Raw genomic sequence first — 13,597 nt, 5'->3', positions numbered from 1 at the left:
TTCACGAGACAGCTCGTGGTCTTGGCTCAGTGGGAACAGGAAAATGCAACTTTTTGAAAACCTTCGGCCACGGTCTCCATGGAAACGACTCCATGTTCGCAGGAAACAATCAACTTGTTGTGTATTTCAGATTGTCCATCCACCGTCTCATACAAATTCTTGTAGATTCAGCCAAAAAGCATTGACACCCAAAATACTTCTAATCAAGTCAATTGTGGTATTGATATTTTATTGATATATACCGAAAGGTGAAAAGAAAAACAGGAAGCTACAAAGGAAGCGAAGCCGAGGTCTTTATTTGGGGCTGGATGTGGCAAATGGTTATAAGATCAAATCTATTATAAAACAAAGAGCCATATGGGGACAACAACGTGCCAGACTGTACAGTACATATCAGTGCGGATACAAAAATATAGCATATCAAAACACATTGACACAGATGGGTAATATAATCTGTACAGATCACGAAAATCCGCCAAACATAAAAGGAAAGTACACAGCGACAAAGAGAAGAGGCAGAAACAGATAAAGTCGGATGACGATTTTCACGTCCACATAGAACAGAACGTCACGGAAAACATGAACTGAAAGGGGAAAGACGTCAACACTTTTTTTGAATGTTTTCTTTCACATCTACGGAAAACATTCGAAAACGCTTGAAAGGGAGGAACTTCAAAGCTTCGTCAGAGCCCGTTTACAACGTTTTCAAAGGAAATGGGAAACTTCTCTGGCGTTTTGGAGCGCCGTTTACCCAACGTCGGTGCTCGGGGTCAAAAGACGCGACCTTTTGAAAATGCTCTCCGTGGAAAACAAAACTTTTTGAAAAAGCTTGAAAGAGAGGAACTTCAAAGCTTCGTCAGAGCCCGTTTACAACGTTTTCAAAGGAAATGGGAAACTTCTCTGGCGTTTTGGAGCGCCGTTTACCCAACGTCGGTGCTCGGGGTCAAAAGACGCGACCTTTTCAAAAATGCTCTCCGTGGAAAACGCAACTTTTCTGAAATGCTGCAACTGCGCATGCACACGACGGCCCGTGGTAAATAGTCCTTCTGCACATGCTCAGTAGGTGGACGAGGACGAGTAAGTAAACGAGGCCTGAGATGAGAAACGTTAATCAGGGACATTATAGCGTCCGGCTTGTCCTCAGTCGGACTCTCAGAGTTTTGAACATCGTCTGAGGACAGTCTGGACTCCAGCGGCACGGTAAACCGGCGTCTCTAATTCTCAGGATTATTGTAGATCAGAAGTTTTTAACCAACAAATCAATCGATTAATAAGATAACACTGTTTATAAGTTTTACATATTTACCAAAACTGTTGAACTATTTCATTTAAGACGAACTTCAAAGTTTGAGATAGGAGTAACAATATAGACACATGAAACGATTATGAACATAGAATTCAGTGAAAGCAACATGGAACCGTGACAGAGGAGCAGTAGAACCAGACTTCAAACTCAGAAGTCTGACTTTTTTTTAACCCTGAAGTCAAGATGTTTCTTTTTTTTTTTTTTTTTTCGAATTCTGACTTTTTCTTGAAATTCTGACTTCCTCCTGGAATTCCGACTTTGTCATGGAATCCCGTCTTTCTCCGTGAATTTTCTGACTTTTTCCAAGAGTTCTGACTTTTTCCCGGAATTCTGACTTCCTCCTGAATTTTTGACTTCCTCCTGGAATTCTGACTTTTTCCTGAAACTCTGACTTCCTCCTGGAATTCCGAATTTGTTATGGAATTCTGACTTTCTCCTGGAATTTTTCAACTTTTTCCTGAAATTCTGACATCCTCCTGAAATCTTAACTTTCTCCTGGAATTCTGACTTCATCCTGGATTTCTGACTTTCTCCTGCAATTCTTTGCAAGACTTTTTCCTGAAACTATGACTTCCCCCTGGAATTCCAACTTTGTTATGGAATTCTGACTTTTTCCCGGAATTCTGACATCCTCCTGAAACCCTGACTTTCTTTTGGAATTCTGACTTCATCGTGGATTTCTGACTTTCACCTGGAATTTCAATTGGGACTTCTAAATTTCTCCTGGAATTCTGACGCATGTCAGTTTCATTTGATCCTCGGCCCCTGGTTCTCCGCTGGATTCCCGAAGGAGGAAAACTGTGGTCGTTCTGGTTCCGTTGGAACATCGTGGGCGAATTCCGACATGAGGAGCAGCTTGTTGAGGAAATACTGACAGACACGTGCAGGGAAACCTCTGGTGGCACGTTCTCCGCGTTCCCGCTCAGGAAACGCGAGGAACCACTTAACATTTGGCCAAGTACAAATTCACATGAAACACAGAACATGAAACACCGGTTGTGTTCTCAAGGATGTTCCGGAAGTTTCTCCAGCTCGGTTATCCTGATGTGAACAAACAGAGAAGAAGGAGGAATGCTGGTTCCGTCTCTGGACAGCAGGTGGATGTGACGATAACCTGAGAAGCAGACAAACCAGCAGGATCAATGACGAGTCCTCAACTCGCAGGCAACGTTTCCATGGCAACCTTTTCGAGAAAACGCGCAGGAGCTTCGGTTAAGCGTTTCTGTTCGCGCGACAGCGGTGCTCCCGGCCACTGAAGACGCAGCCTTTTGAAAACGCTAAAAAGTGCTTTGTCAACTTGGAAACGGTGGGGGTGGGAAAGGCAACTTTTTGGAAAATGCTCCAACTCCGTTTCCGTGGAAACGGAAGAAATGGAAACTTTTCAAAAATGCCCAGTTGCTATGGAAACGGGGAGGAAACATAAACTTCCCAAAAACACTCAACAGGGGTCAACACAACTTTTAGAAAATGCTCTATCGCTGTAGAAACAGGAGGGAAATGCAACTTTTTGAAAACGCTACCACTCTATCATGGGATAATGCAATTTTTTCTTTTTTAAACTCTCCGTCTCCATGGGAATGGGGAAAAATTGAACTTTCTGAAAACGCTCCGACTCCGTGGGAACGAGGGAAAACACAACTTTTGAAAAAACGTTTGCGCTTGCGCACTACGGAATCTGTTTTTCAGCTTTTCTGCAGAAACGTTCCCATGCAAACGCGAAAGTTTTTGCAAAAACGACTCACTTTCACGGTAACTTATCCAAGAAACTAGTTTATCCAGGATGGACAACTTTTTAAAGGCATAAGTGGTTTTAGTAATCAGTTTACGTCTCTTCTCCTGCGGAACAGACGTGTTGACGGGGAGGAGAACCTGAGAACCGTCCGCTCGGTTCTCCCGTCTCACCTTGCTGCACGCAGCTCAGAGGAAGCGTGTACTGCCCCACAAAGTCGTTCTTGGAGGTCTTGTCGTAATCCTCCACCACGAAGCGCACCATGGCCAGCTCGGGAGTGTGGACGGTGAAGCGCAGCGTGTCGTACCACACCGGGTTGAACCCTGCGCACAGAGGAGGAGTCCTCAGCTTGGGGGAGGGGATCCCCAGTGGATCTGAAGGGGTCTAAGGGGATCGGACAGGATCTCGGTGGATCGGAGCGGATATGGGGGGTTCTCTGGGGAGGCGTACCGTTGTTCTCGATGTATCTGGTCTCCTGCTTGGCCTGGTCCAGAGGAACCCCGTGGATCTCCACTCTGACCTGAGGGTCCACGATGGAGTCCTCCTTGATGTTGACTTTGGGCAGCTGCTGGCCGCTGATCACCTTCACCACAGACACTCAGCATGAGCGAGCTCATTGACAGGCGGGCACGTGCGGCACCCCCTGCTGCTGCTGGCGCGTACCTGTACGGTGAGCGCGACGGGCCGGTGGCCGTCCCGGCGCTGAGGCGTCTCCGGGTCGAACCTCTTCTCGGAGTCCGTCATGAAGCTGGGCTTCAGCACGTAGCCAGAGCAGCCGTTCTGCCGGAAGAGGCCGTCGTTCAGGTCCATCCCCTCCCCCGCCGTCTGGAAGTTCAGAGCCACTGGACAGAAAACGCATTGACACAAAAAAACTCAATATTTAGATAGTTTCTCTAAAAATAAAAGTACTGTTATTTCTTGTGTATTGTAAAGATGTTCAGCTGGAATATTTTATTGGAGTGATATATTGAATTAGACCGTTTTCAAAAACTTCGGTTTTCCCCATTTCCACAAAGATTTTTCAAAGTTGCGTTTTGCTTCTAACATTTACACCGTGTACAGCGTTTTCAAAAAGTGGCCTTTTTCCCCTTTTTCCAGGGACATGGCATGTCTTTAAAGAGTTGCGTTTTTCTACATTTACATGGAGATGGAGTCGGAGCGCTTTCAAAAAGTAGCCTTTTCTCCTGTTTCCACGGATACAGAGCATTCTCACAAAGTTACGTTTTAACCCGTTTCCAAGGAGATGGGCTGTTTTGAAAAATTGCGTTTTTTTTTAACATTTACACAGAGACACAGTCGGACTGTTTTTCAAAAAGTTGCTTTTTCCCTGTTTTCAAGTAGAAGGCGTGTTTTGAAATTTTTCCCAATTTTTACACAGAGGCAGAGCGTTGCATTTTCTCATGTCTCCATGGAGACGGGGCGTTTTCAAAAAGTTCAGTTTTCACCTCATTTCATTGGAGACGGAGCGTTTTCAGTGGCTCCCAGCACCTTTTTTGTGAAAGCGAAAAACCAAAAGGCGACGGAACTTTTCGTTTTTTGCTTTAAAGCGTCATCGAACGGGAGACGCTCTCACCGATTTGGCAGCCGGCGTTCCACATCTCCTGCGGGTTGAAGTTGGAGGAGTCCGTTCGGAAGCCGGTGGGATAAACTCTGGTGAGCTGCCTGGAGTTATGGTGGACGAAGTCGGCTCCTGCACGGAGGAGGAGGAGGAGGAGGAAGAAGAAGAAGAAGAAGAAGAAGAAGAAGAAGAAGAAGCAGCACACGGTGAAGGCGCCGTGTCCGACGAGACGGCGGCAGGAGGACGCTGGGACTCACCGGCCTCTCGCAGGTGTTTGCGAGCTTTGTTCTCGGTGAAGGACGCCACCTCGTAGAACTTGGAGTGGATGCGGGCGTGCTTGAAGCTGCTGAAGTGGACGCTCTTACAGTAAACCACGCAGTCCGACAGCTCCTTGGACACCCGCTGCTTCGACTTCTGCAAGGAGGGAGAAGGAGGGATGACCTGGTGTGAGCGAGAGGGTTCGCGTCTGTCGCACGTCAGCGCCAGACGGAAAGGAGGGAGTTTACACCTGACGAGTACGGTGGCCCAGAAGGGTCGACAACACAACGCAACAACAAAGAGCTGCAACACAACAACAAAAGCCACAACACAACAACAAATAGTCACGACACAACAACAAAAGCCACAACACAACAACAAAGAGTAGCAATACAACAACAAAGAGTAGCAACACAACAACAAGGAGGATCAACACAACAACAAAGAGCCCCAACACAACAACAAAGAGTAGCAACACAACAACAAGGAGGATCAACACAACAACAAAGAGCCCCAACACAACAACAAAGAGTAGCAATACAACAACAAAGAGTAGCAACACAACAACAAGGAGGATCAACACAACAACAAAGAGTAGCAACACAACAACAAAGAGCCCCAACACAACAACAAAGAGTAGCAACACAACAACAAAGAGCCCCAACACAACAACAAAGAGCCCCAACACAACAACAAAGAGTAGCAACACAACAACAAAAAGTAGCAACACAACAACAAAGAGTAGCAACACAACAACAAAAAGTAGCAACACAACAACAAAGAGTAGCAATACAACAACAAAGAGTAGCAACACAACAACAAGGAGGATCAACACAACAAAAGCCGCAACACAACAACAAAGAGTAGCAACACAACAACAAACAGTCACAACACAACAACAAAAGCCCCAACACAACAACAGAGAGCCCCAACACAACAACAAAGAGTAGCAACACAACAAAAGCCGCAACACAACAACAAAGAGCCGCAACACATGCTACATGCTAAAGAGTTTCGGAGCTCACACACCAGTGACGCTACGCGCTAAACATGATTAAAGTATGACTTATACACTCATTAACAGCAAAGTACTACCATACAGTCTACGCTCTGTACTCTGCAGACTGTAAGGTGATTGGAGGTGCGTAGCATCGACACGGAGGCCCTGCGGAGATGGGTTGCGACGATGCATAACCTTTGCGTATTTCTTGTGTATTAGGTATGAATGAGGCTTTATGGCATTCAGCAAGTACTCGCATTGGTACTTCGTATCGACAAGGAGCTAAAGCTTAGTACTCGTGCTTCTACTCATCTGGTGTCGGTGCATCCCTGATGCAGCTGATATAAATCCTGTGGCGTTGTATTTCCCCTCCATACATGAGCCGTGGAGCCGCCAGCAGACGGAGGCAGACGGAGGCAGACCTCAGGCGTAACTGATCCTGCAGGGTCGAAGCAGGAACGTTGCCACGGTGGCTCCCGCCGGGGCCCGAGCCAAAGCCGTGACGGGCAGCGGAGCCCCAGCGGGACTTGGCAGCCCGTCTCACGTGGCGCGTCATTAAACATGAGCCTCCGCGTGGCGGACGCGCCGCTCCGAGAGGAGACATGGGACCGTTTTCTCATGAAAATCGACGGTGTGTCGGTGTCCCTGAGCGCCTCCGTCCATCACCGGGTGTAAACAGATCACTGGATCTAACACCCAGTGTCTGCTTCCTGCCCTTCAATCTGCTCCATTTTTCATGAGCTTTCACAGAAGTTTACGCAATCGGTTGAGCGGAGCTGCCGTCTGAGAACGCGGACTTTGGATCGCTTCTCGGCCGCGGGACATCAAGGCCCCGCTTACGCCACAGTGTTCCAAGTGAGAACGCGTCATTTTTGTGTTTCCGTTTCAGAAAACGTTTGCGTTTCCACAGTAGCGTACTGAAAAGGATGTCTGCTTTCAGTCCCGGGAGAACATGGCCTGGGATTCTTCTTCTTATTGTCCATCTACTGAGCATGTGCAGAACCGTTCACCACGGCCGCCGTCTACTCGGGACGGAGGCCGCGCATTTCCGGAAAGTTGCGTTTCCACCCACCCGCGCCACAATGGAGTTGGAGAACGTTCAGAGTAGCGCCGTGTAAACGGACGCGCGATAGCGTTTTGAAACCAGTGTCCATGCCAATGTCAGTGGCTCCCAGGAATTAGACTGGGACCGACGTCAGGGCGTCGCAGACAGTAATCAGAGTAATGAATGATTGGACTCAATCAGACGGAGTGTGTTTATTTTTGGGTTAATCTCTCGCCGTCTCGTCCACACGTTCTAATCCACTTCCTGACCGGCCTGAGCCGACCCCCCCCCCTCACACGACGCACCCACCTTCACCCGGCGCCGGACGCTCTCCCGGTGCAGGTTGTCTTCGTCCATGTCGGCGCCCTCGTCGTCGTCGCTCACCTCCCCGCTGAGCCCGTCCTCCACGCCCCCGTTCAGACCCTCCTCCAGGCCGCCCATCTTCTTGGCCTTCACCAGGATCTTCCCCTTCAGCTCCTGCGGATCGTCGGATCACCGTTCACTTCTACACCTTTATTCGCATTCAAGGTTCATTTCAAGTGGGAACGTGATGTTTCTCTCATTTTGGCTTCGGAAAAGTTTTAAAAACAATCTCTGTTTCCATGGAAACGTAATAACCACTGAAGACAAAGGAGTTGGCATGCCAGGCTACGAGCCGGCGCCTTTGGTTTGTTTTCGGAAAGAAACCACACACACACACGCGTACAGATAGAAGTACGCTATAAACATTAACTATGGGATTACGCAGTTTTCTAAAAGTAGCATTTCACCGCGTTTCTTGGGAAAGTGTTTTTAGTAAGGTGCATTTTCAGCGGTAACGTCACACAAACGAACACCAAAACGTGAAAACATCGCCTGAACAATCAACCGAAGACATAAAACATCTCGAACTCTTAGAGTGTCAAAAACAGCATTCTGCTCCAATTGGAAAAAAACGTGTCTTTGTTGAAATGTGGCGAGTTGCGGCGGCGCGGCGCGGCTCCTCGGCTGACCTCGGGTGACGGCAGCCTGACGGGGGCTCTGCCCTCCAGCGTGCTCTTCAGCAGCTTGTCTCCCAGGATGAGGTTCAGGTGCTGGGCCATGACTCTCTGCTGCTCCACGTTGCAGTGGTTCTCGATGGACAGGATCACCGGGTACTCGGACACCTGCGGGGGCGGGGCAGAGACAGTCTGTCACCGGATACCGGGGAGCATTAGCGGAGGAAACTAATACACCTGTGGACGGCACCTGGCCCAAAGAGCAGGACGTGGACGCCGGCAGGGTTCGTTGGGAACTAAAAGAGACTGCAGAGGTCTGCATGGTGTCCCGACGGACCAGGGACTCATAGAGACCTACAGATCTGTCCCCGCATTTGAGACAAAACATAATCTTTCTGTCTGAAACGGTCGCTGGAAGAAGAAATAAGGACCAACACTGTTGTAACTTTAAAAAAATCCGACTCCACATGACGACTGCAACAACACATCATCAGTAGGGGGAAACTATCCTGTCTCACGACGGCGTCACGCAGCTCACGTTCCCTACGCTTGGTGCATTCTGCTTCACAATGACACGTAGCCGCGAAGCCGCCGTGGCGTTAAACCTTCAATCTGGTGCATTTTCAAGTGAAATCCGAAAACCTTCGTCGTGTTTTGTGGGTCTGTTTACACAACGACAATGGTCGGGAGCCACTGGAAATACAACTTTTCGAAGGCTGTGTCGTCGTAGAAACGCAACTTTTTGAAAACGCTATGACTCCAAACAAACGCGGAAAACGCGACTTTCTGCAAAACCTCCCACCCTGTCTCTGTGGAAACGGGGGAATAGGCAACTTTTCTAAAGCGCTGCTCCTGGTCAGGCGCACCGCAGCTGTAATAAATCGTTCTCATGCTAAGTAGATGTAGATGTAGTGTCATGACTTCCAGTCCAGATTCTCCCGGAACTCGGTAACTTACCATGACGCTTCTGATGAACGTTACAAAAAGTTGCTGTTTCATCGTAGACACAGTTGCAGCGCTTTCAAAATGTTCCAGCGACTCCTATCACTGTTGTCATGTTAACAGACCCCAGAAATGCTGCGTACGTTTTCCAATTTCACTAAAGTTCTCCTCTGACTGGAAACACTTGACATTGTAAGACGGACACAAAGAAAATGGACGGAACTTTTCAAAAATGAGGACGGGTTGACACTCGGAATTCAGTTCAGTTTTCATTGAATCATGGTTGCTGTGTAAGTCCTCGGACTCTTCGGCTACCTTGAAGGCGTAGTTTCCCACGGCGCTGACCACGTCCTTGAAGAGGATCTTGGAGGTGAAGGTGTGTCCGTGGTAGACGATGGGTTCGCCGTTAGCGCCGTCCCAGCAGTCCACCTCCACACAGCGGCAGCCCCGAGTCAGAGCCCTGAACCGGAGATCATCCTGTTAATGCTCGCAGATTAATCACCTCGACGCTTCCTCTGGGGGGTTTTAACTGATGACAGGTGTTGGATTAACGTGACGAGAGGTCACCCAGGGTCGTGAAGCCACCGCCAGCTTCGCCGTTTAACACTTTCAACGTTCAAAAACAAAAGCGCCGACAGCTCAGAACGTTCGTGTTGGTTCAACAGAAAAACTGGACTCATGGCTACCTGATGTAGCCCTCCACGCTGCTCTGCCCTCTCAGCTGGTCCTCCATCAGGTAGGTGTTGTGGGACGAGGAGATGAAGTAGTGGCACAGCGGCTGGCTCATGTCCTGGAAGACGGGCCTCCTCTGGGGGTTGAAGATGGAGCCCTCAGATGAGCCCAGGTACATCAGGAAGCCGTCGAACGTCATGGCGTCCAGCAGCTTGGCTGGAGAGGGACGGACAAGAGACAGTAATAGCACTTTCTTAAAGGACGAGTATGAGTAATAACCGCTAGCTACTTGCCCATACCGAGTACAGGTAGAACTACTTATTATTTATACTCTATACGCAAGCGATGTGCGAAGACTATCCATTGCCTGATACCAGCATCGGTCCCCAGAAGACAGCATCCAGAGGACGTTCTCCTCACCCGTGTCGGAAGGTTCGTATCTGCGGATGAGCTGCTCGGCTCTCTGCCGGACGTCTCCGCCCTCCAGCTGCTCCTCCCGCAGGAAGTCCTCCAGGTCGCTCTGCGACAGCTTCTGGCCGTCCGACGAGAACTCCTGGAAGACTCGCAGCACGTCCTCCCGCTGGGTCAGCATCTTGTAGAAGAGCACGAACTCGTCGTCCTCCAGCGTTCCCGACTGGGACTTGTCGGCCATCTGCGGAAGGAGAAGCTCGTCATCCTCGGGGCCGCGCTGACGCGGCGACGCCGGACGCGGCGACAGCGCGCCGGAGGCTCACCGTGAAGAGACGGTGGGCGTGGTGCTCGTTCATGTCCACGTTCATCATCTTCAGGAGGTCTCGCACTTCCTTGAAGTTCATCCTGCCGTCGTTGTTCTTATCGGCCTTCTTGAACCAGTCTCCGATCCACCTGGTTCCACGTTTAGGAATGAAGAAGAAGGAGAACAGACTGTGGCTCTACAGCCCGTAAATATGACATGGGAACCGACATTGGATCTTGTTTTAATTCCGTGTCTTTCGCGCTGCTTCCCTTGACTCTGAGTCGTAGAGAAAGACAATTAAAAAAAAAACGTTCCGTTGTAAACTGTGAAGTCGCTAAAACTTCTCTCGGAGAAAACTAAAAACAGCTTAGACGACAACGTTTTAAAGCGAAACCGCAAAGCTGAAAACTAAACTTTTTGAAATCGGTTCCCAAGGTGGGACTTTTTAAAAAAAAAACGCTCCGACTTTGTGGGAACGGGTAAAAACACAACCCCATGAAAATGGGGTGGAAATGCAACTTTATGAAATGCTGCTAACGCACCAAGGCTAGGTGGAACTTCATCGTCCGTCCAGACGAGTGTCTGTGTCCCCCCATTGTTAATGTTTATGGAGTATTGTTCTCTACGTGTGTGTGTGTGTGTGTGTCGTTTCATTACAAAAACAAACAACAGCACCAACTCGTGGCATACACGCTACACCATTTCCAGCGTTTCTGCTGTTTCCATGGAAACGGACATCTTTGAAAAACTTAGAATGTAATAAATTAAATAATTTTCCCGAAACGAAAATGCAAAAGCGATGTGTTTTTACTGAAAACGTTGTCATGGTAACGGGGCTTATGATTGGACCTGCGTTGTCAATGTGAGGAGGGTAAATCTTCTCTGTGTGACGTTCTCAATCTGGTCACAGGAGGATACTGGTCCAGCTTCTCCCTCTCCCCCATGTTCTCCAGGTTCTCCATCAGCTTCTTCATGCCGTGGATCCAGGACCGGGCCTCCTCCTCGGACTCGGCCACCAGGTCCAGGTTGGCCCGCCGTCCTCTGAAGACCAGCGTGAAGCAGCGCTCGGCCGGGAAGTCGTCCGCGATGCTGAGGAGGACCTCGCTCTGGTGACCTTCCCTGATGGCCTCCACGTCGCTCACGGAAACTGCACAGACACGGGGAACATATGAGGAGGGGGAGGGGCGGGGCAGCTTTGGGGTTCTGGCCGGTGGGGTTCTGTTGAGTCCACTTACAGGTGGAGTGGGCGTTGCCGGCTTTCTTGGACTTGTACCAGATGGTCGTGAAGTCGTCCTGCAGCTTGAAGTATCGCTGCTTCTTCCAGGTGCGAGACTTGATCTTCCTCATCACGGTGCCCACCAGCATGGACTGGAGGTTATCATCCCCCTCGATCCCTGCACAGAACCGGAGAACCATATGGAGAACCAAGACATGCTCATGTGGAGATCCACAGGGAAATCATGGCACAAATATGAAATCCGCAAAGATTAACCCCTGGATTATGATCTGAGTTGGAACAGGAAGTTTGGAGGAAACTTACGGAGGCCACTTCCTGTGAAAGCCATCGTTCTTCTTCTCACACGGACATCTGGAAAACCAGCAGATCAAAGCAACTCGATGAAGTTTGTACGTCTTCAAACCAAATCAAAGTCTTCTGCGCCGTAAAAAAACGATAAAAGCTCATTGGAAAAAAAAACAACTCGAACATTTAGTTTTGAGTCAAAGCTACTAAACCACTTTGATCTTTTCTTGTTCACAAGTTTTGACTTTCAAGTCTTGATGTTGAAGTTCACATGTGATGATTGTTGATTCGCAATCTTTGTTCTTCGCATTGTCGGAAAGTAAGATACTTAATGTCTTTCTAAGCACTTCCCTCAGACTCGGTCTATGGCTCTAAAAAACTCAGTCAATGTCTTGAAAGATTCAGTCCATGGCTCTAAAGACTCAGTTGATGGCTCTAAAGATTCAGTCCATGGCTCTAAAGACTCAGTTGATGGCGCTAAAGATTCAGTCAATGGTTCTAAAGACTCAGTCTGTGTCTTGAAAGACTCCTTCAATGGCTCTAAAGATGTGGCCCATGACTCTAAAGACTCCATTGATGGCTCTAAAGATTCAGTCTGAGGCTCTAAATGTTCCGTTTGTAGCTCTAAAACTCAGTCGACGGCTCTAAAGACTCTAAACACAGTTAATAGTTCTAAAGACTCAGTCGGTGTCTTGAAAGATTCAGTCTGTGGCTTCAAAGACTCAGTCAATGGTACCAAAGACTCCGTCAATGTCTTTAAAGACTCAGTCAATGGCTCTAAAGACACAGTCCATAGCTTCAAAGACTCAGTCGATGTTGCTGTGAAAACACGGAACCTTCCTGGAATGAAAATGCAACAACGGTGTGTTTTCACTTGAAGCGTTGCCATGGGAACGAGGCCTTAGAGACGACGTTGTCCTTCCACAGTGTCTGATGTTTGTCTGTGTGGACAAAATAACGACGTGTCACATGACGTGCTCTAACGTTTTCAGAATGACCGGCTCTCCTCCTGTGTTCCGGCCGATCTCGGGCTGAATAGCTGCTCTCTTTTGTTTTCCCTGCATTTCGTCCAGCCTGCACTTTTCGTCCCGTCCCGGTTGATCCTCCTAATCCAGCACTGTCAGAAACAGCCGCTTGGTCCGATACACTTCAATTCTACCTCTTGATGCTAATGCTCACTCATCAGCATTAAGATTTACAGCTTTTATTTACAGGAACACTTAGACAGAGAGACAGAGAGAGAGAGAGAGAGAGAGAGAGAGAGAGAGAGAGAGAGAACATATAATAACTAAAGTAGTTATATTAGGCCCCGTTTACACGACCTTTCAAGCGAAAACACATTGTTTTTACGTTATTGTTTCAGAAAAGTTGCGTTTTCCTCCGTTTCCATGGAGAAGGAGCATTTTCAAAAAGTTGCGTTTTTCTGCCCTTTCCATGGAGACAAAGTGTTTTTCACTGTTTCCAGGAAGACGGTGTCGGAGCATTTTCAAAAAGTTGCGCTTTCCGGCATTTATACGGACACAGTGCGAGAGCGTTTTCAGAAAGTTGCGTTTTCCGCCATTTCCACGGAGACGGTGTCAGAGCGTTTTGAAAAAGCTGCGATTCCCGAATTTCCAACGGAGATGGAGCGTTTTCAAAAAGTCGTGATTTTTTACCAAATTTCCACAGAGACAGTCGGCGCGTTTTCAAAAAGTTGCATTTTTAAAAAGTCGCGTTATCAGAGAAAAACTTTCCTAGACAAGAAGCACGGAATAAAGCCATTCAAAAAAAAAAAAGGAAAAGTCGAAATAAAAAGGCTTCAAAAGCTAAAAATCGAACAAAATAGATCTAAATTGTACGTCTGATGCTTCATGAATAAAACCTCCCTTTTTGT

The 13,597-nt window shown here is 48.2% G+C and overlaps 1 protein-coding gene across 1 annotated transcript in view; it reads right to left on the bottom strand.

The window, feature by feature from the left end:
• Positions 1–275: 275 nt before the first annotated feature.
• The window catches only part of plcd4a (phospholipase C, delta 4a), a 14,259-nt gene continuing 937 nt past the window's right edge, over positions 276–13,597 (bottom strand). Inside the window, exons 2-17 of the mRNA XM_080493618.1 lie at positions 11,743–11,790; positions 11,438–11,596; positions 11,121–11,349; positions 10,222–10,351; positions 9,908–10,139; positions 9,502–9,703; positions 9,131–9,275; positions 7,889–8,041; positions 7,206–7,373; positions 4,851–5,007; positions 4,609–4,725; positions 3,699–3,877; positions 3,486–3,618; positions 3,209–3,358; positions 958–2,420; positions 276–784 (exon numbers count right to left, since the gene is read on the bottom strand). Coding sequence (XP_080349744.1) covers positions 2,311–2,420; positions 3,209–3,358; positions 3,486–3,618; positions 3,699–3,877; positions 4,609–4,725; positions 4,851–5,007; positions 7,206–7,373; positions 7,889–8,041; positions 9,131–9,275; positions 9,502–9,703; positions 9,908–10,139; positions 10,222–10,351; positions 11,121–11,349; positions 11,438–11,596; positions 11,743–11,767 — 2,289 coding nt within the window. The 5' untranslated portion in view covers positions 11,768–11,790 and the 3' untranslated portion in view covers positions 276–784; positions 958–2,310. The remainder of the gene's footprint in view (positions 785–957; positions 2,421–3,208; positions 3,359–3,485; positions 3,619–3,698; positions 3,878–4,608; positions 4,726–4,850; positions 5,008–7,205; positions 7,374–7,888; positions 8,042–9,130; positions 9,276–9,501; positions 9,704–9,907; positions 10,140–10,221; positions 10,352–11,120; positions 11,350–11,437; positions 11,597–11,742; positions 11,791–13,597) is intronic.

The sequence above is a fragment of the Lipophrys pholis genome (genome assembly GCF_963383615.2).
Source record: "Lipophrys pholis genome assembly, contig: SUPER_23_unloc_1, whole genome shotgun sequence".
NCBI lineage: Eukaryota > Metazoa > Chordata > Actinopteri > Blenniiformes > Blenniidae > Lipophrys > Lipophrys pholis.
The sequence above is the reverse complement of the archived record's forward strand: the minus strand, read 5'-3'. Positions and strand labels throughout refer to the sequence as shown.